We start from the raw sequence: 19,740 nt of genomic DNA, 5'->3' as shown, positions 1-19,740 counted from the left end.
CTTGTGTGCTCTCCCAGAAAAATATAAAAATGAATTTGCAAATAATTTCTAAAAATGTGGCTAAGCATCAGGAAAACTAGAAAGATGTTAGTGAGCTTTAAAATTAAACCATGTCTGGCCAGTTCCATAATCTCATTTTTTAAACGTCTACAAACTTAACTTAATGACTGTGCATTTGAATTCGGCATTAATTTGGACTGGAAGCTCTCTTTTTCTCCTTTTTTTTTTTAGTAGGAAAATATGTAGGGAAGGAAGAAGCACAAATTCCACCCATATACTAAAACAGATACTGTTTAAAAATCATTCAGGGACTGGAGATGTAGCTCCATAATACAGTGCCTGCTTGGCATATACAAGGCCCTGGGTCCCATCCCCGGCATCACACACACACACACACACACACACACACACACACACACACACACACACACAGACACACACATGTACCCAGGCACGCGCACACGCACGCACACACAGAGTAAAAGATAAATTCACTCAAGTGAGTAGAACAGACCGAAATCACAGCTAGACTTCAAAGCGTCCAGGATATATTTCTTTGGTAGCAATGAAAGCCCAGAAGAACAGTTGGATTTCCAGAATGTTTGAATATAAAACCAGGACTTTCTCTTACTCTATTTTCCACGTCAAAACTGGACTGGTCAATTGAATTCTGAGTGATGTGACCACAGAATTTCAGAGAGCTAAAAGGAGACATGACGAGAATGAACCCCATTCTTAAATGATATATTTAGATGGCTCAAGCCAGAGAAGGTTTGGGTTGGCATTTCTGGGCACAGATGAGCAAGGCAGGGTCTGAGGCAGGCTGCCAAGGGCCTGGGGTTGAGCTCGAGGCTTGGATGGCTCCCTGAAGGCTGAGGCTGGGAGCTGCGACCCAGCACAATCTGATCTCAACCTAACTCGTCATTAGGGAACAGGGTTCCTCCCCAGAGGGCTGAGGCACATGCCATAAACCCTCCAACGCGCCGGCACTCACAATTTTCCGCTCATAGAAGGCCCCGCTGCTGTAGGTGGTGGCCAGGGTGGAGGCGCACTCCTCCAGGTACCAGGGCTTGTAGCCATTCTCAGTGGTGCTGCTCACGGAGATGGTGTAGATGCTGTTGGTGTAGCCATCACAGGAGCAATAGTCCCCTTCTCTCCCACCATTCCCGGAGGCCCAGACGAAAATGGAGCCCAGGCCCTGCCGGCCCTAGATGGGAGCAAGAACAAGACATCAGCCACTGCAGCCAGAGCCCCGTGGGGCAGGTCTCCCGTGCAGCTGCAGAATCACCTTGAATGTCCCTCCCAAGGGGCTAGGAAGGATGCACTGAGACCATCTCAAAGCCTGACAGGGTTCTGATCTGATTTTAATGGGGTGATTTTGCCTGGGGCAACAGCCTTAAAACTGCAGAATCCCAGGACTGCACAGGAGCAGAAATACTAGAAAGACCCCCTCTGTTCTTCAGGGGGAAATCCAGGGCCCTAACACAAGCTGCTCCATTTCAGACCGGTGCCTCTAATTTCCACCAGAATAGCAGAGGATCAAAGACACTGTGAGGGCTACAAGTAACACTGAGATTATGGATGATGGCAGAATTTATAACTTTGATTTTTCTGGGCTGAAGGAGCTGGTTTTGTGGGAAAAAGAAGGGATTTTCCTAAAAAACATAGCTGAAGAAGTATTTTTCTTGTAGAGTAAGCTAATTTTGCAAGAAGGATCAGATCATGAATTCTGGGTGAAGACTGATGGGTAAGGAAGGCTTATGGCCCAGAATGCTGGTGGCTGCCTGTAAGGGTCCTTGGGATCCCCACCGTGGGTCAGCACTGGGGAGGTCAGAATGTCAGCACCAGTGCTGGTGGTGGCTTCACTCATGTGTCGCAGTTTTCATTGTTAAGAACATATGCATGAAGAGAAGCCTGTGAAAGATTGTGGCGGGTCAGTGCAGGTTCCTGTGGCTCCGTTCTGAGACCACTGATCTCACGGGATCAATGATTTCTGACCAAACTGAGGGTCATTCCAGCCACAAACACTAGCTAATGATTAGCTAATACAGCAGACTGACCAATGCAGTCCAATTGGCTGGACCTGTCGGTAGCACACAGCCAGCCTGAGCGTGGTGCCAGCATCCATCTCCAAGTGAAACCGGACACATCAGGCTTCTAGCCATCTGCATCTTTACTGAGGACCCTCCCTTCCGAACATGTGGGAGGAAACAGATACTCAGGCCCAACAATGGGTGGATTCAATGATACTTTTCAACCTAAGCCTGCAACCTCTCTCTGTCAAGTGGATTTGAAGCCCAGCTGCTGAGTGGATGTATACACTCACCCTTAGAATTCAAGCTCCCCACGGCGGAGGGGACCCACCTGCTCTGTCAGCCCATGCCATTCCACTCTACAGGCCAGTAGTGGTGAACAGCATGCTGCAGCAGGCTGTTTGTTACCACTGAAAACTCTACAAGATTCGCCGTCCCTGCTATAGGCCAAGGGGACTCCAGTTCCAAACCGAGGCTCTCAGCAGAGCCCACAGGCAGGATCCTGGTGCTCAGTCTGCTGCCTCCAGCTGCCTCATTCACTCTGCTTTCTGCATCTCTAAGGTGGGCTTGTCTGGTTAGCCAGGAGCTCACCAAAAAGGTTACTGAACTTTACCAAAAAGTTAACTTCTGGAAGAAAGGTATAAAATACCAAGGAAATAGGTGTGTTCATGTGATTACAGTTATGTATCACATAAGAATGTTTCAATCAATGCTGGACCACATCTAAGACCATGGCTATACCATCTAGGTCTGTGTCAGTACTCTCTGTCACATTCACACAATGATGAAACTGCCTAACAATACATCTCTCAGAACATGTCCTGTCATTAAGCAAAGCAGGACTATAATTACTTGTTGGAGAAGATTAATCCGAAGTTAGTTTCAAGCAACTAAAATCCAAATAAAAAGGTGTTTAACCCAAAGAAGCCCATCTTTATTTCATTTAAGAATTCTTCCTAAGATGCTGCCACTCTGAACTCCCCACCCTATTCAAAACCATTTATAAAATGTTGGCACTTTGCAAAGTGGAGCAGCAACCCTACTGTTCCAGTAGCACAGAGGATGCCTTAAAATAGTGCTCCCCAAACTTGAACATACACGCAGCTGAGTCACCTGGGGATCCGTGACAATGCAGGCTTGGACCTAGCAGGCTGAGGTTCTGTCTTAGTCACCTTTCTGTTACTGTAACAAACACTTGGCGATAATTAACTTGTAAAGAGAAGAGGATTCTTTTGGCTCACAGTATTGGAGGATTCAGTCCATCACTGATTGGCCTCATTGCTCTGGGCCTGTGGCAGAAAGCATATTCATCTCATGGCCAGGAATGAAAGAGAGAAAAGGGAGGGAGAGGTGGGGCTCCACTGTCTCCTTTGAAGGAACACCCCCAGTGACTAGAAGATCTTCACCTCCCAGTAGCACAAGCTGGGGCCAAGGGTTTCACACAGGCCCTTGGAGGATGCACCAGATCCGAACTATGGCAGGCAGGCCTGCAGTTCCACCTAAGGAGCTCCTGCTGATTTGGGGCTTTCTGCCAGGCACTGCATACGGACTGCTAGGTCAATTCCTTCTCACAGGCCTCAAGAGTCAACAGACTTGACCTTCTCAAGATGGTTTTCTGTTGGGGCGGCTGATGCTAAGAAGCAAATGCCATCTCTACAATTCAGAGTCAGGAGAAAGTAAAACCCCTGGAACAACCTACAAAGAAGGGCTCTGCCTTACTGCTTAGCAGTGATGAGGAGATGAGTTATGGCTTCACCTGAAGATGAGGAGCATCTTATTGGATGGGACTGAAGAGTTATAGCTAGCCTGGGCACACTGAAGGGGACATTTATAAGATTGTGGGGTTTTTTAAAGACTAAAACTGTAAATAAGGATCAAAATGTATAATTGATACTGTGAAATAGGAAGAAAAGGTCTAAAGGAGCAGGGGAAGTGGGAGGGGTAGGGGAAAGGAAAGAAGGGAAAAGAAAAAATATGAGAAAAGGAAAAACATGGAAACAAAGTCTTTGCAAATAGGGAAGGGTGGAGAAGGTGAAGGGAGGGCAGGGGAAGGGGAAAAAAATAAGAACCAAGAGACTCATGTAATGGTACAAGATCCCAGTGATGAATGTAACTGTATTTTATACCTAAAATGTACCAATAAACTTAATGGAAAAAAATGGTTTTCTGGAGGAGACCATGGGACAGAGGGAGAGGAGGTTCCTACATCTGAGATATAAAAGGGTATTTTAGCTGTCTTTGAGGAGACAGCTTTACATTCACTCTATGGATCTTCCAGTGGCTTCACAGAAAAGCCATGGGACAGAGCTAAAGGGGACGTATCAAGCCTAGGCATGAACCTGCATTTCTATTCAGTAAAATATAATCTCAACCACATCAAAGCATAGCTAGTATCCTTCCTGGGGAGTGGAGACTTTGTGCATGAGCTCAGAAGCACTGGTCCTGAGGGCTGCCAACACCAGGCACTGGACAAGGCCAGCGTTTTTAGCCACAGTGGTGTTTAATCTCTCCTGGTGAATGACAAGCCCTGTGAGGGGTGAGGCTTCAGAAGGACCAACATTAACCAGATCCCTGTGCCAAATTATGGCTTCTAAAGTCTCCCACCGCCAGACGACATCATCTCCTAAAGATGAAGTCAGATTTTATAGAAAAAAGACCATAGGTGACAAATGGGGTGGCATGGAGGAAAACCAGATGGGGAAATGTAGTTTGGTTTGAGATCATCAAATTTCTAGGAAGATTTTCCGTGACAGCTTTAGACAGCTGCGATTTAACGGTCCCTATATGACATATTTTACTTTGGAACAACTGAAAAAAGACAAAATGACCTCAGTATTTTAAGAAACCATGACAAGATTGAGGGGGAGCCACATGGTCCCCTCTGTGAGTCCTGATTCCCCCTGACAGCTTGATGAAGCCAGTGCTGCTCAGAATTCAGACTGCAAAGATCTCTGCTCTGTGGCTCCAGCTTTTCAAAGTCTGGAACAGGCTCTGTCTACACAAAACTAAGGGGACAATTCAAACAGTCCCTTGAAAACAATCACTACCTTGTCCAGACACAGGAGGCCTCCTCCTAAGACACTGTGTCTTTAGAAATCATTTCACAGCGATGCCAGATGTTCAGCATTAACACCATTTGGAGCAATCCGTTTCATGCAGAAAATGCCATCTTTAACTCAAGTCACCCTCTCTGAAGTCGAAATTCAGCTTAATTTCTAGGATGTTTCAGTTGTCATCAAGTCTGTGATCCAAGTGATCTAGTGGGTGGGAGGGGAGTTGAGTCATGGAAAGATGTGACTTATTTATTCAGCGGCCCCTTGCGGGCAGTGGCTGACTTGGCCATGCCTGCATCTTCCAGCACACAGCCCGATTCAGGTGCTCAGCAGTCTATGGAAGCCACCTTTGTGGTTTTTGGAAGCCGTGGAGATAAAAGAAGCAGTTAACACTATCTCCCTCCTTTCTTTTTCTCCTTACACAGAGTAAGCACTGAGCTCTGAGGAATATAAGAATGGACGCCCTGCTCTTTTGGTCAGTGGTTTCTGAGCCATTCACACCCTGCGCATTTGGGAGGAGACCTCACGGAGGAGGAAGATTTCTCTCAACTTGGGGGCAGCATCCGTCCATCTGTGCACCAGAGGAGGAGCAGCCTGGGTGTGCCTGGAGAGAGGTGGAGGCAGGGAGCAGGCCCAAGTCCCAGAGGTCTAAGGAGCCGGAGAACTTGGGAGCCTCCGTGGGAGAGAGGGCAGTGAGGCCGGGGGCCTGCAGAGAGCAAATACGCGATCCCTCGAGAAGAAAGTCATAGATGGCAAACAGACTCAATGCACCCAGAAAAGCAAGCAACATTGCTCAGAAAGAGCAAATCATGACCAGAATTCAAAAAACAAATTATATAAATGAGTAAATGGGCTTGGCTCCTCTGCGGAAGTCAGGGACGCCTACACTTCCTGCTGGAACCCCGCACCCCCACCGGCACTCAGCAGCCACACTTGACGCTCTTGGGGTTCCTAGGCCTCCCAGACACCGACCACAGCTCCGTCTGCTTGCTCCAAGAGGCTGTCCTCATGTAGAAGTCTGCCTCACCACCTCGCCCGCTGGTAAGGACTGCTTTATCTCCAGGCACCTTCTCCCCAGCCCCCATCTTCCTGAGCCCCGAAGCCCTGGATGAGCACAGCGGCCGGTGTCTGGGCCTCCTGGGAGGAGCCTACCAGCCTCCCCCGCTTCAGTGGAGAGCCAGCCTCTTGGATGTGTCCTCTGCTTTGTCCCTGGTGAGGTTCTACCCAGGAATTCCAACTCTGCTGGGCTGTGTACTGGTGGTGGTGGTGGTGGGATGTCCAGACTGTGGCTTCTTACTGCAGCTGGGTGCTGGATCAGCCACATGGCCCGAGACAGATACAGAAAGTTCTACAGCTGGGCATTAAAGTGTGCAGGTAGACTGAGACCAAGGACACCCTTTCCAGCTGCAGAGTCCAGGGAACGGGCAGGTAATATGACTCCCACCCACCTGTACACCCCTTGGCCAGGATGGGAGGCCCCCAAGGCAGAGAGGGCTGGGCAAGCAAAGGCCAGGTCGACTCTCTCTGGAACAGGTGCCACCTTCCACTGCACCGAGCCCTGAGGTGACTTCTCTCTCCCTCTGGCCCCGGCCCTGCAGCGCTTCTTTGCCAGTCCTGTCTTGGGGCTGTGGCTGGTGTTGCTCTGATATTTAGCTGTTAAAGACATTCACTGTCATCCTCACCCCATGAGCGCCCTTGTACCCTGTGTTACTCACACCTTTTTAATGCCGTGCTCGAAAGCCTGTTTAGCCAGTCGGCCGGGTCCATCCACTGTCTTCCCGTCATCATCTGGCCCCCAGCTGGCGCTGTAAATGTCGATGTAGTTGGGTCGGATGCCCAGGGACTTGGCCTCAACCACGTCTGTCACATCGCCGTCCAGCATGCGGATGCCTGAAAGCACAGGGAAGCTTGTCATCAGCGCCAGTGATTCTGGGCGCACAGCAGGGGCTACCCTGGGCCCAGTGACCAGCAAGGCTGGGGAGCCCCGAGCAGCTTAGATCTGGACGCAGCACCCCTGGGCTCCCCACAGGGAGTGCCACCTTGTTTTGGAAAGTTTGCTCCTCCTCTCTGTGCTGGCTGATGTGAAAGAATTAGAATAGCACTGCAGACCACATGGCAAAGTGTTCCTGTTGTGTGGTGGAAACTAAAGAAAACCAACTACAGTACTCCAGAAGAGAGGACTCAAAGGGTTTCCCTCAGCACCATGACGTCATGCTGTTATCCAAAAATGCACTGCTGTAATAGAACTGGAGAGAGATTTTCAACTTGCCCAGCTGTTTGGGCTTTATGTTTATTTCCCTTTCCCGTATGAGTCCATCCTACATCTAATTTGTAATGAATCACGCGGTGAGCTTTAACCTGGAACACAGGCGCCCGGGCCCTAGCCCATGGAGGAGGGGGGGAGCTTGGAGGCAGCTGCCGCCTCATCTCCACCCGGGTTCAGTCCCATGTTCCCAGGAGGGCTCTTTCAGGTGGGAGGTCCAGCTTCCTCAGGGAGAGGGGTGAGTGGGCTCACAAAGCTCTCCCAGGACCCGTGGTCCCAGCCGGGGACCTCTGTCCGGTGTTTGCCTCCACTCCTGGTCACATTCTACACCTGGTAGATGCCCCTCCCAACCGCACCTCACCCAGAGAAGGAAGCTGGGGGTTCCTGCTTGAAGCTGGGAAGCAGAGGGCAATGGCAGCCAATACATAAAATCAGACTCCTCCGAGCCTTGGAAAACCTTGCCACTCCTCTCAGAGGGCCCTGGGCTCCCTCTTACACAGGACCCAGCTCTGCATGTAATGGCCATGCACTTGGTCTAAATAAACTCTTCACCTCAGAGTTACTTAAGATATAATGGAGAAGGGGCCTTTTCCAATTGTAAGACTAATATCCGCTCTTTGATGAAAGTTTGGGAAATAGAGGAATAACAAATGATAATATTTTGGTTACTTTCTTCTAATATTCTTCTTTGCCTGCAACATATACTTTACTTTCTTTCCAGATCTTTTTTTTTTTAAAAAAACTGAACTTTATATGGAATATTTCCTTGTGCCATTAACGACTCTTTCAAGATATGGTTGTTAATGGTTGCAACACCCCTTCCCTCGCCCCCAGACCCAGGCGCCCTCTCTCTGGGCTCCTCACCATGCACGGGTCCCTCTGCCTCACCTATACTGGACTTACTTATATCCAGGATCTACAGCAACATGTAATGGGTTCTCAGAAACAGAAACTTGGAATATAACTGACCTTAGCAAACAAAATATAGTTGGTTCTCCATATGCACGGGTTTAGCATCTGAGGATTCAATTTACCATATATCATAAATGTTCAGAAAAAAGTGATGTTGGTACTGAACAGGCACTGATTTTTCTGCTTGTCATTATTCCCTGAACAATACAGTGGAACAATTATTCACACAGCATCTACATTGTATTAGGTATTATAAATCACCTAGCAATGATTCAAAGTACCCAGGAGGATGTGTAGAGATTATATCAAACACTACGCCATTTTACATAAGGGGCTTGAGCATCCGTGGGTCTCGTTTCTGTGGCGGGTCCTAGGGCCAATCCTTCCTAAATTCCATGGGACAACTACAGTGACTTTCCCTGAGGTTAAAAGAGACAGGCTAGGACTCAAGCAGGAAAGAGACTGGGAGGAGAGACCCTCCCTTGGTGCTCAGAGACTGTTTTATATGAATTAAACCTTACTGTCATATCATTTTAAACTAATTTCAGGAACATCTTGCTGTCACTTCTGATGGATAACTGATGGGCAGAGATCCCTAACACATACATTTCTAATTTTCTTACCCATCTTCTCTCTCAGTAGCACACAGGTTAAAAAAAAAAGGTAGCACATGGATTACAAGCAAATAACTAAATGATCTGTTACAGTTTAAATGATAAAACTATGATTTGGAAGGTAAGAAACTTCCCTACAGGGACATTTGAAGAAGATTTAGCTGTAGTAAATCTTTCTATTCTACTCAGTTGTGAAGGTTTGGCTTTCCTTATGGTTTTCCCCTTAACATCTGCCCTAAGTTCCCAAGTCAGGAGCAGGAGAGACAACACAGGAGTCGCTGTGGCGGGGCCTCGGGACACTGGGAGGTGCAGTTAGTGGTGGCAGCCGGGGATGGAAGGGCTGTTGTAGGGTAAAGTATCTTGGCTCTTCACTTAAGTGGGGACACCAAGCTTAACTGGAAACTCCTACTGTGAAAGCCTGTACTCAGAATTAACATCAGGAGTTCAACAACATGCCCAGAGCCATGAAGTTGTGCCAGCCAAGTGGGCATGGAAGTGGCAGGCAGAGGTCACAGGAAGAGCCATCTCTTATAGTTTTATGGCCTTAAAAATGAGGAGTAGGAATAAATGGAAAGCCTCAGCACCATCTGCCTTCTCTTCTGGCTCTCCATCCATTCCCTCTCTTCATTACCTCAGCTACCTGGTTGCAGGATGGCCCAGGGAAGACACCACCAAGCACCAAGTGGCCAAGCACCACTGACCACAGGGCAAGCGGTTTAGGGACCTTGTCACCTGCTCCTGAGGGGAGGCCCCTGGAGCAGAGCTCTCTCCGGCAACATGCATGCCACGGGTCAAGCCCTGCCATGGCCACCAGCTGTGACCAGGAAGGGACCTTGACTGTTCTCTCATCTCCCGAGGCCTCCGTTTTCGGTATATTGCACCGATGACAGTTTCTGTCTCTGTGGCATGCCAAACAGACTAAAAAGGAGGATCCAGGTACACTGCCTAGCACACAGGAAGCTGCTAGCTTGACCTCACCAAGCCTCAGTTTCCCCATTTGTAAAAATGGGTGTAATGACCATAACCATTTCCCCCTTGACTTTCTAAGATATGCTGTGTGATATCTATGAAGGATGATATTCACATACATGTTAGTGAGAAAGTCTGACGAAATAACAGACCCCATGAAGCCTCTAGCCGATGCAAGGACAAGGGTGTGACCGTCTGGGGCCTCTAGTGACCTTCTTATTAACCCTGGCCTCTGAGAGGAAACTGCTGGGGGTTTGGGTTATTCATCCACGGCCTTTTAAAAATTATCCTCTCCATACAATTGTATGCACGTTTATGTAATATACTGTTTCATTTTGCTTGTACTTGGAATCACTCCTTTGCTGGCCATATATGTTATAAAAACCTCACAGTTTACGTCTTATCTTTTTGCTTTATGGTATCTTTTGATAAGCAGACTTTCTTTTTCTCCCTCTCTCTGCTGAATACTGAACCCAGTGCCTCATCTATGTTGTACACATGCTCTACCCCTCTACACTACACAGCCATAACCACTGCCACAGAGGCTCTTAATTTTACTAATAAGAGCTTATTTCCCTTTGAAGATCAAGGGAGACATAATGGAGCCAAATCTTCCCTGGGTTTGTTGGCACCAATGGGAAGGTTCCTTTTATTTATTTAAAAAAAATTGTTTCCCCCGGTACTGGGGATCAAACTCAGGACATTGTGCTTGCAAGGCAGGCACAACGCCACTGAGCTAAATCCCCGGCCTGGGAAGGTTCCTTTTACAGTCAGGACAGAGTCACTCTGCCCAGCCCACATGGGCTGTGACACCAGCTCACTGTCTTTTCTCTTTTTTGGAGCTGTGGGTAGACAGAAGGAGTCGGGGTGGCCATGAGGCACTGTCCTTGCAGTCTCTGGTCTGTGTCCAGCACTTCTGTCTCCATGTCTGTTTCAAGGATGCTGGGCCCAAGCACTCAGCCCACTCAGCCACAAACCTCCAAGAGCCCATGCAGGGAGATGATGGTGTGACATGACTGAGGCAGCTCACGGTAGGGAGAAGAGAGCCAGGCCCAGAGTCCTGGGAGGAATTTTGGATATGCATGACCTTGGGCCTTCTCTCTTTCATGAGAAGATCAATGAAAATATAAGCTAAGGCTCTGTGCTATGGTTCAGATATGGTTTGAGTGCCCCCCGCCAGGGTTCACAGATGGGCAGCTGGGTTCCCAGTGAGGTGATGCTGGCAGATGATGGAACTTTTAAGAGGGAGCCTAGGTCCAAGAATGTAGCTCAGTGGTGCAGTGCCTGCCTGGCAACCACAAGGCCCTGTGTTTGATTCCTGATACCCCCCCCAAAAGAAGAGAGCCCGTTGGGAGGTGGTTAGGTCATTGGGGGTGCTGTGCTACAGTTAGGAGGGGCTAAGGTAGTTCTTGTGGGACCCTGGTTAGTTCCTGAGAGAGGGGGGGTTGATATAAAGGAGCAAGGCTGGTCCCTATTGCTCTCTGGCTTCTTGCTTCACCGAATGATCTCTCCCTCTAGCAATGCTTGATCCTATGTGCCAGGATGTCGTGTGGGAAAGGGTTGCCCGAGCCAGCACTGTGATGTTGGGACTATCAGGCTCTGAAACTACGAGCTAAAGAAGCCTCTTTTCTTTATAAGTTATCCAACCTCAGGTATTTTACTATGGCAATGGAAAACAGACTAATATATTCTGGTATCCAGTGCTGCTGGATAGACAAAAGTAGTTTTCTTTCTGAATTTACATTTAGCAATGAATGTACTTTCTAGGGGACACTTGCTGGCCACATAGGCAGCCAAAACTTACTGTGATGTTCTAGTGGTGAAATTGAACCTACTATTTTAGGACTTTTCATATAAGTTATGAGGTGAAATGCCTATTTTTGAACAAGAACAGGATGCCAGAAGACATCCAAAAATATGTAAAAACATAAGACCAGAATGATTTCCCAACACCTGCCACAATGCTTTTAGTTTTGGAAAAAGAATGATGGATGTGTGAGAAAGCAAGCATCATGTATTTAGACTTTAATGGAGCATCTATTTTCCCCAACATCGACAAGTTGCCAACAAAGAAAAGGTAAATATTTTCAGTAGAAACCTGCTGTTCCAACACTAGCTTTAAATGTGAACGTCTCTCTGGAAATGCAAGGAAAAGAAAAACAGCAGTCATTTCTCTAATGAAAAAAGAAAGGCCCATTTACTATAAATTGCTGGGTACAAAAAATAATTTGGACAAGTCATTTTGACGGCAAATTAACTCCCTGTTGTTAGCTTGCTAATGGATTGCTTTCTTGCCTGCTGGGTTCAGAGCTCACGGTGGGGAGATAAACATGCTTGGGCCAGTTCACTCTAAGGATGGGTCCGTGGGCATGAGGTGGAAGGAGTCTTGAAAAGAAAGAAAATGCTCACTTTCCTGCACCTGAGCACTCTGTGTCTGGGTGAACAAGTCAGATTGCCGTTGAAGGCTAAGTCCCAACAGCCAATTCTAGGTACCTCAAGAAGCTCCTCCTAGGAAATAATCGGACAGGTTTGGCTCACTTTCAATAATATGTGTATTCCTGTTAAACTGCCTAAACCCAATAATATTTTATTTTATTTTTGGTACTGGGGATTGAACTTGGGTCCTTGGACTTGTGAGGCAAGCAGCAGAACCACTGAGCTAAATCCCTGGCCCAACCCAATAATATTTTAAATGCCCTGGGAGAACTTGCTGAAATGAAGTGTTGTATAAGTCTCTAGCTAAAGTTAAAACAAAGGTAGTTTTCACAGTGACCTGTCCTACCTCTTCTTCCCTTGTTTCTTATTTATTTCTTGACTTTTCAAATAACAGGCTTGCATAAGGCAAGGAAAACCTATCAACTTGCAGTCAGTTCTAAAACAGCAGAAGTCAGAGCATTAGCCTTGAAAACCTTTTGAGGAAGCTCGATCTTAAAAGGAAAGGGGAAAGTGCATGTGCACACACACACACAAACACACTCAAACACACACCCACAATAGGAGAAGTCAGCCACCTCACATGGGTTGCCAACGTCTAGAGGGAGGCAGGTGAGCAGGCCACGCCAGGCCCACTTTTGTTCATTGAGAAGTAATGTATTTTGCCTTCAGCAAATGAATGGCATGGCAAAAGCCACGAACAGCAGCAAGTAAAATTAGATTGTTGCTTCCTGAGTGTGACAAATAGGCCTCTCCAACAAATTTGCTCATTAATCCTGAGTTTATTTTAGTAAATCCACAGAGAATTGTTTGTGTTGGAGGTTCTTTCCTTTTCAGCAAAACTATAGCACATTCTGTTCTACGAGCAGCCATGCTGGGACAAGTAAAGTTTCAACAGTTCTTTAAAATGCTACAAAGCTAAAAAAATTTCTGCCAACTCTCATTACTACCTAAGACTGTACTGGAGCTCTCCAATCTCTAAACATGGCCCTGTAGGACAGTCTTGTACTAGGAACCACAGGAGCTGAGGTCTACTGCACTGTCAAGCCACATCTAGGTTTGCCGTGGTCACACCATGTGTGTGGAGACCCACCCTGGATCACCACCAAGCTGTCTCTCTCGGCTTCCTGTTCCACTCCTAATCTCCTAATGGAGCCATTGTCTCCTTCTGGGGCAGAAACGCAGCTGCAGCCAGTGATGCTGCAGCCAGTGATGCAGCAGCAAACTGGGACATGACTCCTTCCATGAGGCCCTGCACCCATAAGATGAGGCCTGTCCTACATCGGGGGCCTTGTGTTCACTGTCTCCTGATTTGCTAGATTCTCATGCTTTGACATCCAGGGTCTTGTTAACCCTGTAAAGACTGTTGCTTCCAGGGCTAGCCAATCCCTAGGGCCAGTGAACACACTGGCCTAGGAGTGCATCTTTTATATGCAAACCGACCAATTCAGACTATGCCCCCATCCAACTCCTTAATAGGCTCCCACAGCCCTGGCCACTATTCCTCGGTCCTAACCACTCCAGGGCAGATGGAGACACCACCTTTACCCCAGGGCCGGCAGAAATTATCCAAACCAGTCAATCCTGGGCTCTCCCTGCTTAGCCATGCCTTTACCACGGAAACCATAATAAATACTCCTGCCCACATCATCCCTTGTTTTCTGGTGCCTGGCTGACCCTCACGCTCCCCTGTGATGCCCTATGTGGTCTGATGTGCCCAGTCCTCCTGGGAGCTGAGTCACAAACTGCCTTTTCAGCCACGGCAGGTGTCTCCTCACCAGGCAGCCTTGCCGATCCTAAATAATAATGAAAACTGTATTTCTCTTTCATAATCAGGTCCTGTTGATTATGCAAGGATTGGTGAAAGAAAAGCCTAAGTCATCATCTTAAGAGCTGACATCTGCTCTGTGTTTTCCATGGCCTCCCCAGTTGGAAGCAGGGTCAAGTGAATGGCGATTCAGGGAGGGCTGGCAACTTGGGATGAAGGACAGAAGAGCATACTTCTGGGCCAGACGGAGCACCCATATATTTACACCACAAGTGAGGACAGTAGAAACCCCAAGAGGATTGTGGTTGTGACAGAGAAAGCCAACACAGAGAAGCCCTAAACTGGCTTTGAAGAAGACAGCGGAAATCAGACACAATACTGCCATGAGGAAAGGCCACTGTGGTGGTTAGGGTGGCATGTCAACTTGACTGGCTTTGGGATCTGCCTTGGGACTGACTAATGGAGCACAATTAGGTGGGTCACGGAGGTGTGGTCTTTGGGTCTACGTCTGGTCCCTGGCCTCTTCCTCTCTGGCACTGTTCCTGGCTCTTCTTCCTGGCCACCATAAACGAAACAGCTTTGTCCTGCCATGAACGTACGCTATGATGTTCCTGCTTTGGAGACAGCCGATCATGGACTGAATCTTCCTAAAACATGAGCCAAATTAAACTTCTCCTCCTTAAATTGTGGGTGTAGGATATTGTGACCAACAATGGGAAAGCTAATACAGCCGCTCAAGAGCTTGTCACTTAGACTTGAATGTACCCTCTTCCCGAGGCTATGCGTCATCTATCTGTATCTCTCACGCACATCTCCGAAACCCCAATCTGTTCAGCCCCTGGCACTGGGAAGTGAGCCTCACCTGTCCTCTGGGGAAAGCTGCAGCTGGGTGGCCTGGCAAGGGAATGGCCATCAGAGACACAACAAAGGGCTATGGAGAATTCTTGTCCATCTCCTCCTTTCTATGGTTCCTGCTAAGCCTAGGGGTGCTCAGAGCCAATAGGCAGAGGCCTTTGATTAGAATGAGGGGGTGAAGGACAGGGAAGTAGAACCCCTATTCCCTGATGGCACTGGCTCCTAACATTCACCAAATCCCCTCAAACCTCCCAGTGAATTTTAAATCCTAGTGCAGTTGAAAATGTACTTGGAGCCTTTGAAGATTAATCTGAGGCTTAAACGGTTCTCCAAAATGCTCACAAGCCTAAACTGCTTAAAGAAAATGCTAATGAGACTGAATTCTGTGATTCAGAATTAATGTAATTAACCAATTTATGGGCACGGATTAATTTAGCGATTATGTACTTAACATTTTCATGTTTATGAAGGGAAAAATATGATTCAGTTCCACAATCAAAATATGCAGCAAAAACACCAACAGAAATTAGGCTGTTGCTGTTTACTTTTCCTTTCCAGAAATGAGTAAACAGGGCCTGAGAAGATGCATGCTCTTCGCACTTCCAGAGGCCAGTACCACAACTGTGGTACCACAATTCCGTGCGCCTCCGGACACCGCTCCCGACCAGGAACATGTCCGACTCCTGTTAAGCAATGGTATCAGTGAGGAGCCTGCCACAGGCTAGGCGCTTGTGAAGTACAGAGGTGAGAGCTTCACTCACTTTCCCCACACTGTACGGTGGATGCTTCCCTGAGGAACAGATCTGGCTCAGGCCCAGTTGGCACCTGTGGCTCTAGGGAGCCTGTGGCAGAGGATGTGGGGTGGGGCACAGAGCCACCAGGCCCGATGCAGAGGACGGGCTCACACCTGCACCGGCACCAGCAGGAAGGGCCCTGTGCCTGGGAGCTCACCTCAGAGGTCACCTTGTAGGTGAGCCGCTGCTGCCCAGATGGTGGTGCTGAGGGGAAGGGGAAGTAAAGGGGAAGTTAAGTCCGAACAACACCCCCATGCCAGCCAGAAGCTGGTGCGACCGGGAGGAAGGAGCAATACAGGAAGCGAGCAGAACTATGGGTAGTGCAACATTTTTTTTAAGATTAAATTTTAAAAAGACAGAAAAAAAAAGAGAATTCTTAAATGAACAAAGAGGCTCAGAAAGATGACTGCTACTCTGTTACTACCTTCTTATGCTATTCCCATCATCATTATTTTTTAGGCCAGCAGAAAGAAGCAAGGCCAAGTTATGTTTGGAAGGAATATGAATTCTGCCAAGAAAAACAACATAGTATTTGCACACCATGAAGGCTTCCCTTCTGCTTTTCCTTCCAGTCCCTGGGCTCCGGGGCAGCTGTCCTCGTGGGGTCACCGCTATCCCTGATGTCAGAAAGCTACAACTGCAAAGGGGAAGTCCACCTTCAGGTCAACAGGCCGATTTCATGTCTTTACTCTGCCTCCCTGCAGGTGTGTGATCCTGGGCATGATAATTCACCTCTCTGACTACTGGTTTCCCCTGGTGTAAAGTGGCTATGATAATACCCAGCTCACAGAACCACTGGGAGCATCAGATGCAGCAAGGACTCTAAGGGCTTCGTGTCAGCATCTGCAGCTAGCAGCAGCCAGCAATGGCTGTTACCATCATCATAATAAAAATATCAAGGAGACTGAATCAAAGAGGTGAACAAAGCACGTAGCCTACCTTCGCTCAGAGTCCAAAACCCAAAAAATAAACTTTAAAAGGAAAACAGCAAATCTTAAGCAGCAGGCAAGGTGTTCTCAGGAACTCTGACAGACAGAAGCAGATGGGATGAGCTGGTAGGGGGCACAGCTCCCTGGAAGGAGAGTCTTCAGCTGGGGTGCAGTGATTCCGAAAGGCTTGGTGTGCAGGGGCATGAGGCCCGGGATGGGCCCTGGTGTGAGCCAGGCACAGGGAAGTCAGCTGCACCCCCCTCCCCCCGGGGCTGAGCAGTGATTGGCAGCAAGATTTGTCCAGAGGCAAATGCAGTGAGAGAGGGCAGCAGCCAGAGAGCCAGGAAGCATAGGGAGTCCACCCGCCATCCTCCCAGAAGGAGGACAGGCCCAGGAACAGGTTCCCCATCCTCCCACATCCCAGGAAGACCCCAACCATCAGACTGCACAACCACTCACACACAGATAGGGTCTATGAGCTCAGCAGGAGTGGAAAATCAAGAACCAGCAGATATTTGAGGAAAAGCAGTTTGGAGAAAGAGAAGCATCCAATTAAACAGCAGTATAAGCAAAAATCAGAAGAACCCAAAGAAACAGGGTGAAGAGGACAAGTGAAAAAAATCCTCCAAAGTTAATATTGATACACTCATAGGAAGAAAACATCTAAAGGAGTAGGAGAAGTGGGAGGGGTAGGGGAAAGGAAAGAAGGGAAAAGAAAAAATATGAGAAAAGGAAAAACATGGAAACAAAGACTTTGCAAGTAGGGAAGCGTGGAGGGGGTGAAGGGAGGGCAGGGGAAGGGGAAAAAAATAAGAACCAAGATACATCATGTACAGGTACAAGATCCCAGTGATGAATGTAACTGTATGACATACCTAAAATGTACCAATAAAGTTAATGGAAAAAAATATTGATATGCTCAACATAGGCAAGATCACAAAGTATCTGTTAACAATCAACCAGAGGACTTCTGCTTCCAGGAAGAAAGAGTAGAAGCAACTCTCTCCATTTTCTCTGCTCGGGAAAGGAAAGCCCTGGACATGGTACATGAAGCAAACCTAAGAAAACTCTGAAAGGTGGAGAGAGGAAGTAGACTGGCTGAGGACCTTGCGCCTTGAGGAGTAAGCTGTGGAGAAGTCTTTCGGTCTTGTTTTTTGTCTCATGTGTCTCAGAGCTGGAGATGAAGAGGCTGGGCCCCCAGAAACACCACTGGGAGCAGACAAAAACCAAACCAAACCAACTAACTAAAGCACCAGAAAAGGAGCAGCCTAGCAAGATGGAAAACGTTCACACAATCACTGCTCTCTTTTGGCCAAAGAACACTACCTATGGGAACCAGGCTGATGCGGAGCTTGGACAACTCCATTATCATCAGATAAAGTACACTTCGAAGCAAAGGAAACTGTCAGACAGAGAAAGACCCCTTGTCAATAGCACCAGATGCCAAAGACCATGAACTGATGTTTTAAGATTCTTAATGAAAATTATTTTGAATTTAAAAGCTAAACCCAGTAAATTTTATGGGAAGAAAATAAAGACATTAGTTATAAAAGGCTCAAAAAGTTCACTCTCTATGTAACCATCTATATGTATAGCAAACACTCAAAAAATCTTTTAAAGAATGATTTGGCATACAAGGAAATCTAGTAAAATAAAATCACATATGAGATGGAGGTAAGAAACAATGGTGACCAAAGCAACAACAACAACAAGAAAAACCTTGACCTTTATAGCTAAGGTCACATAAATATTGATGCATAATGTAAAACTGTTAAAAAGTAATATGGAGCTTGAATTCTGCAGGAGGTGGTGAGGGAGAGAAGAAATCAAAGAAACATGCAGCCAGGGCAAGGTTCTTGATTTGCTCAGGAGAAGGGGTAAGTACTGTATTAAAATATAGTAGAAAAATATAACTTCAAACACACGTGCTTCAGGATAATAGAAACATAGGATGTGAAACTTTCAAGCCATGAGAAAGAAAGAGAAGAAACCATATATAAAATATATATATATGAAAATCAAATATAACTCAGAAATAAGTCCAAATATAAGTGAAATCAGCACATGTGTGAATAAGATTCTTCATTTGTGTCTAAAAAAACAAATCCAGGTGGATGCTATTTACAAAACTGATGTTAAAAATAAAAGATGAAAAATACATGAAGTGATAAAATAACTTAGCAGATGTGGCAATATTGCTATCAGCCAAAGTATAATTAAAAGCAAAAAAAAAAAAGGTGAGGAGAGGCTTTTTCTACTGATTAAAGATTCATTATACCAGAAAAGATATCTTTTGTGTACTTTAAAACACAACTCTAAAATGTACATAGCAAAAAGTGAAAGAAATTGACAAATCTGTAGTTATCATGGAGACCCACATCCCTTCTCAGGAACAGGCCAGGTAGACAAAGAATAAGAAAGACTTCAGAAATTTTGAATCAGCTTGATCAAACAATGGGTGACAAATGCGGGCGCTGTAGGCAGCAGGCAGGCAGGGTGAATGGACCAAGCGCTGAGATCCATGAAGGCTGTGGCAGGTTCAGGAAGTGCCTTTCAGCGACAGTCTGATTTTTCAAGAGAAGTCCAAATCCATATTTTTATTTAAAATCTCTGTATTTGTAAATGTTTGCTCAAATTTTAAAAAAAATTATTGTGTGGGTCAAGCAAAATGCATCTGCTAGCCAAACGTGGCCACCAGTTGTAACCTCTCATCTAATTTAAATATAGATTCTTGTACTCAATAACTATAGGATAAAAATACTCTTCAAACATTCATTGGGATATATCTAAATATATGTTAGGCTACAAAGAAATTCTCATCTAGGCAGGTGGTAATCCCAGCAGTCTGGGAGGCTGAGGCAGGAGGACTCCAAGTTTGAGCCCACCATGGGAAGCTTAGTGACTTAGTGAGATCCTGTCTCAAAATTAAAAAAGGCTAGGGATGTAGGTCAGTGTAAAGGCCCTGGGTTCAACTGCCAATGTGGCTGGGGGGAGGGGTGGAGATGAAATTATAAAGTATTCAGGAATGAAGCGCAAAAACAGTGTAGTATAATTAAACCAGTGATAGATGTTAAAGAGAATATATACAATTTATTTAAAATTTATTAATTTATTAGG

The 19,740-nt window shown here is 46.7% G+C and overlaps 1 protein-coding gene across 4 annotated transcripts in view; it reads right to left on the bottom strand.

Moving 5' to 3' along the window:
- Pcsk6 (proprotein convertase subtilisin/kexin type 6) overlaps positions 1 to 19,740 on the bottom strand; it is a 178,150-nt gene that overhangs the window by 82,797 nt on the left and 75,613 nt on the right. For all 4 annotated transcript variants that reach the window (XM_021264718.2, XM_087188500.1, XM_087188498.1 and 1 more), the window contains exons 7-8: positions 6,804 to 6,976; positions 995 to 1,207 (exon numbers count right to left, since the gene is read on the bottom strand). In XM_021264718.2, coding sequence (XP_021120377.2) covers positions 995 to 1,207; positions 6,804 to 6,976 — 386 coding nt within the window. The remainder of the gene's footprint in view (positions 1 to 994; positions 1,208 to 6,803; positions 6,977 to 19,740) is intronic.

Source organism: Heterocephalus glaber, unplaced genomic scaffold (genome assembly GCF_053883595.1).
Source record: "Heterocephalus glaber isolate CG9 unplaced genomic scaffold, H.glaber_assembly_v1.0 deba00001531, whole genome shotgun sequence".
Lineage (NCBI taxonomy): Eukaryota > Metazoa > Chordata > Mammalia > Rodentia > Bathyergidae > Heterocephalus > Heterocephalus glaber.
The sequence above is the reverse complement of the archived record's forward strand: the minus strand, read 5'-3'. Positions and strand labels throughout refer to the sequence as shown.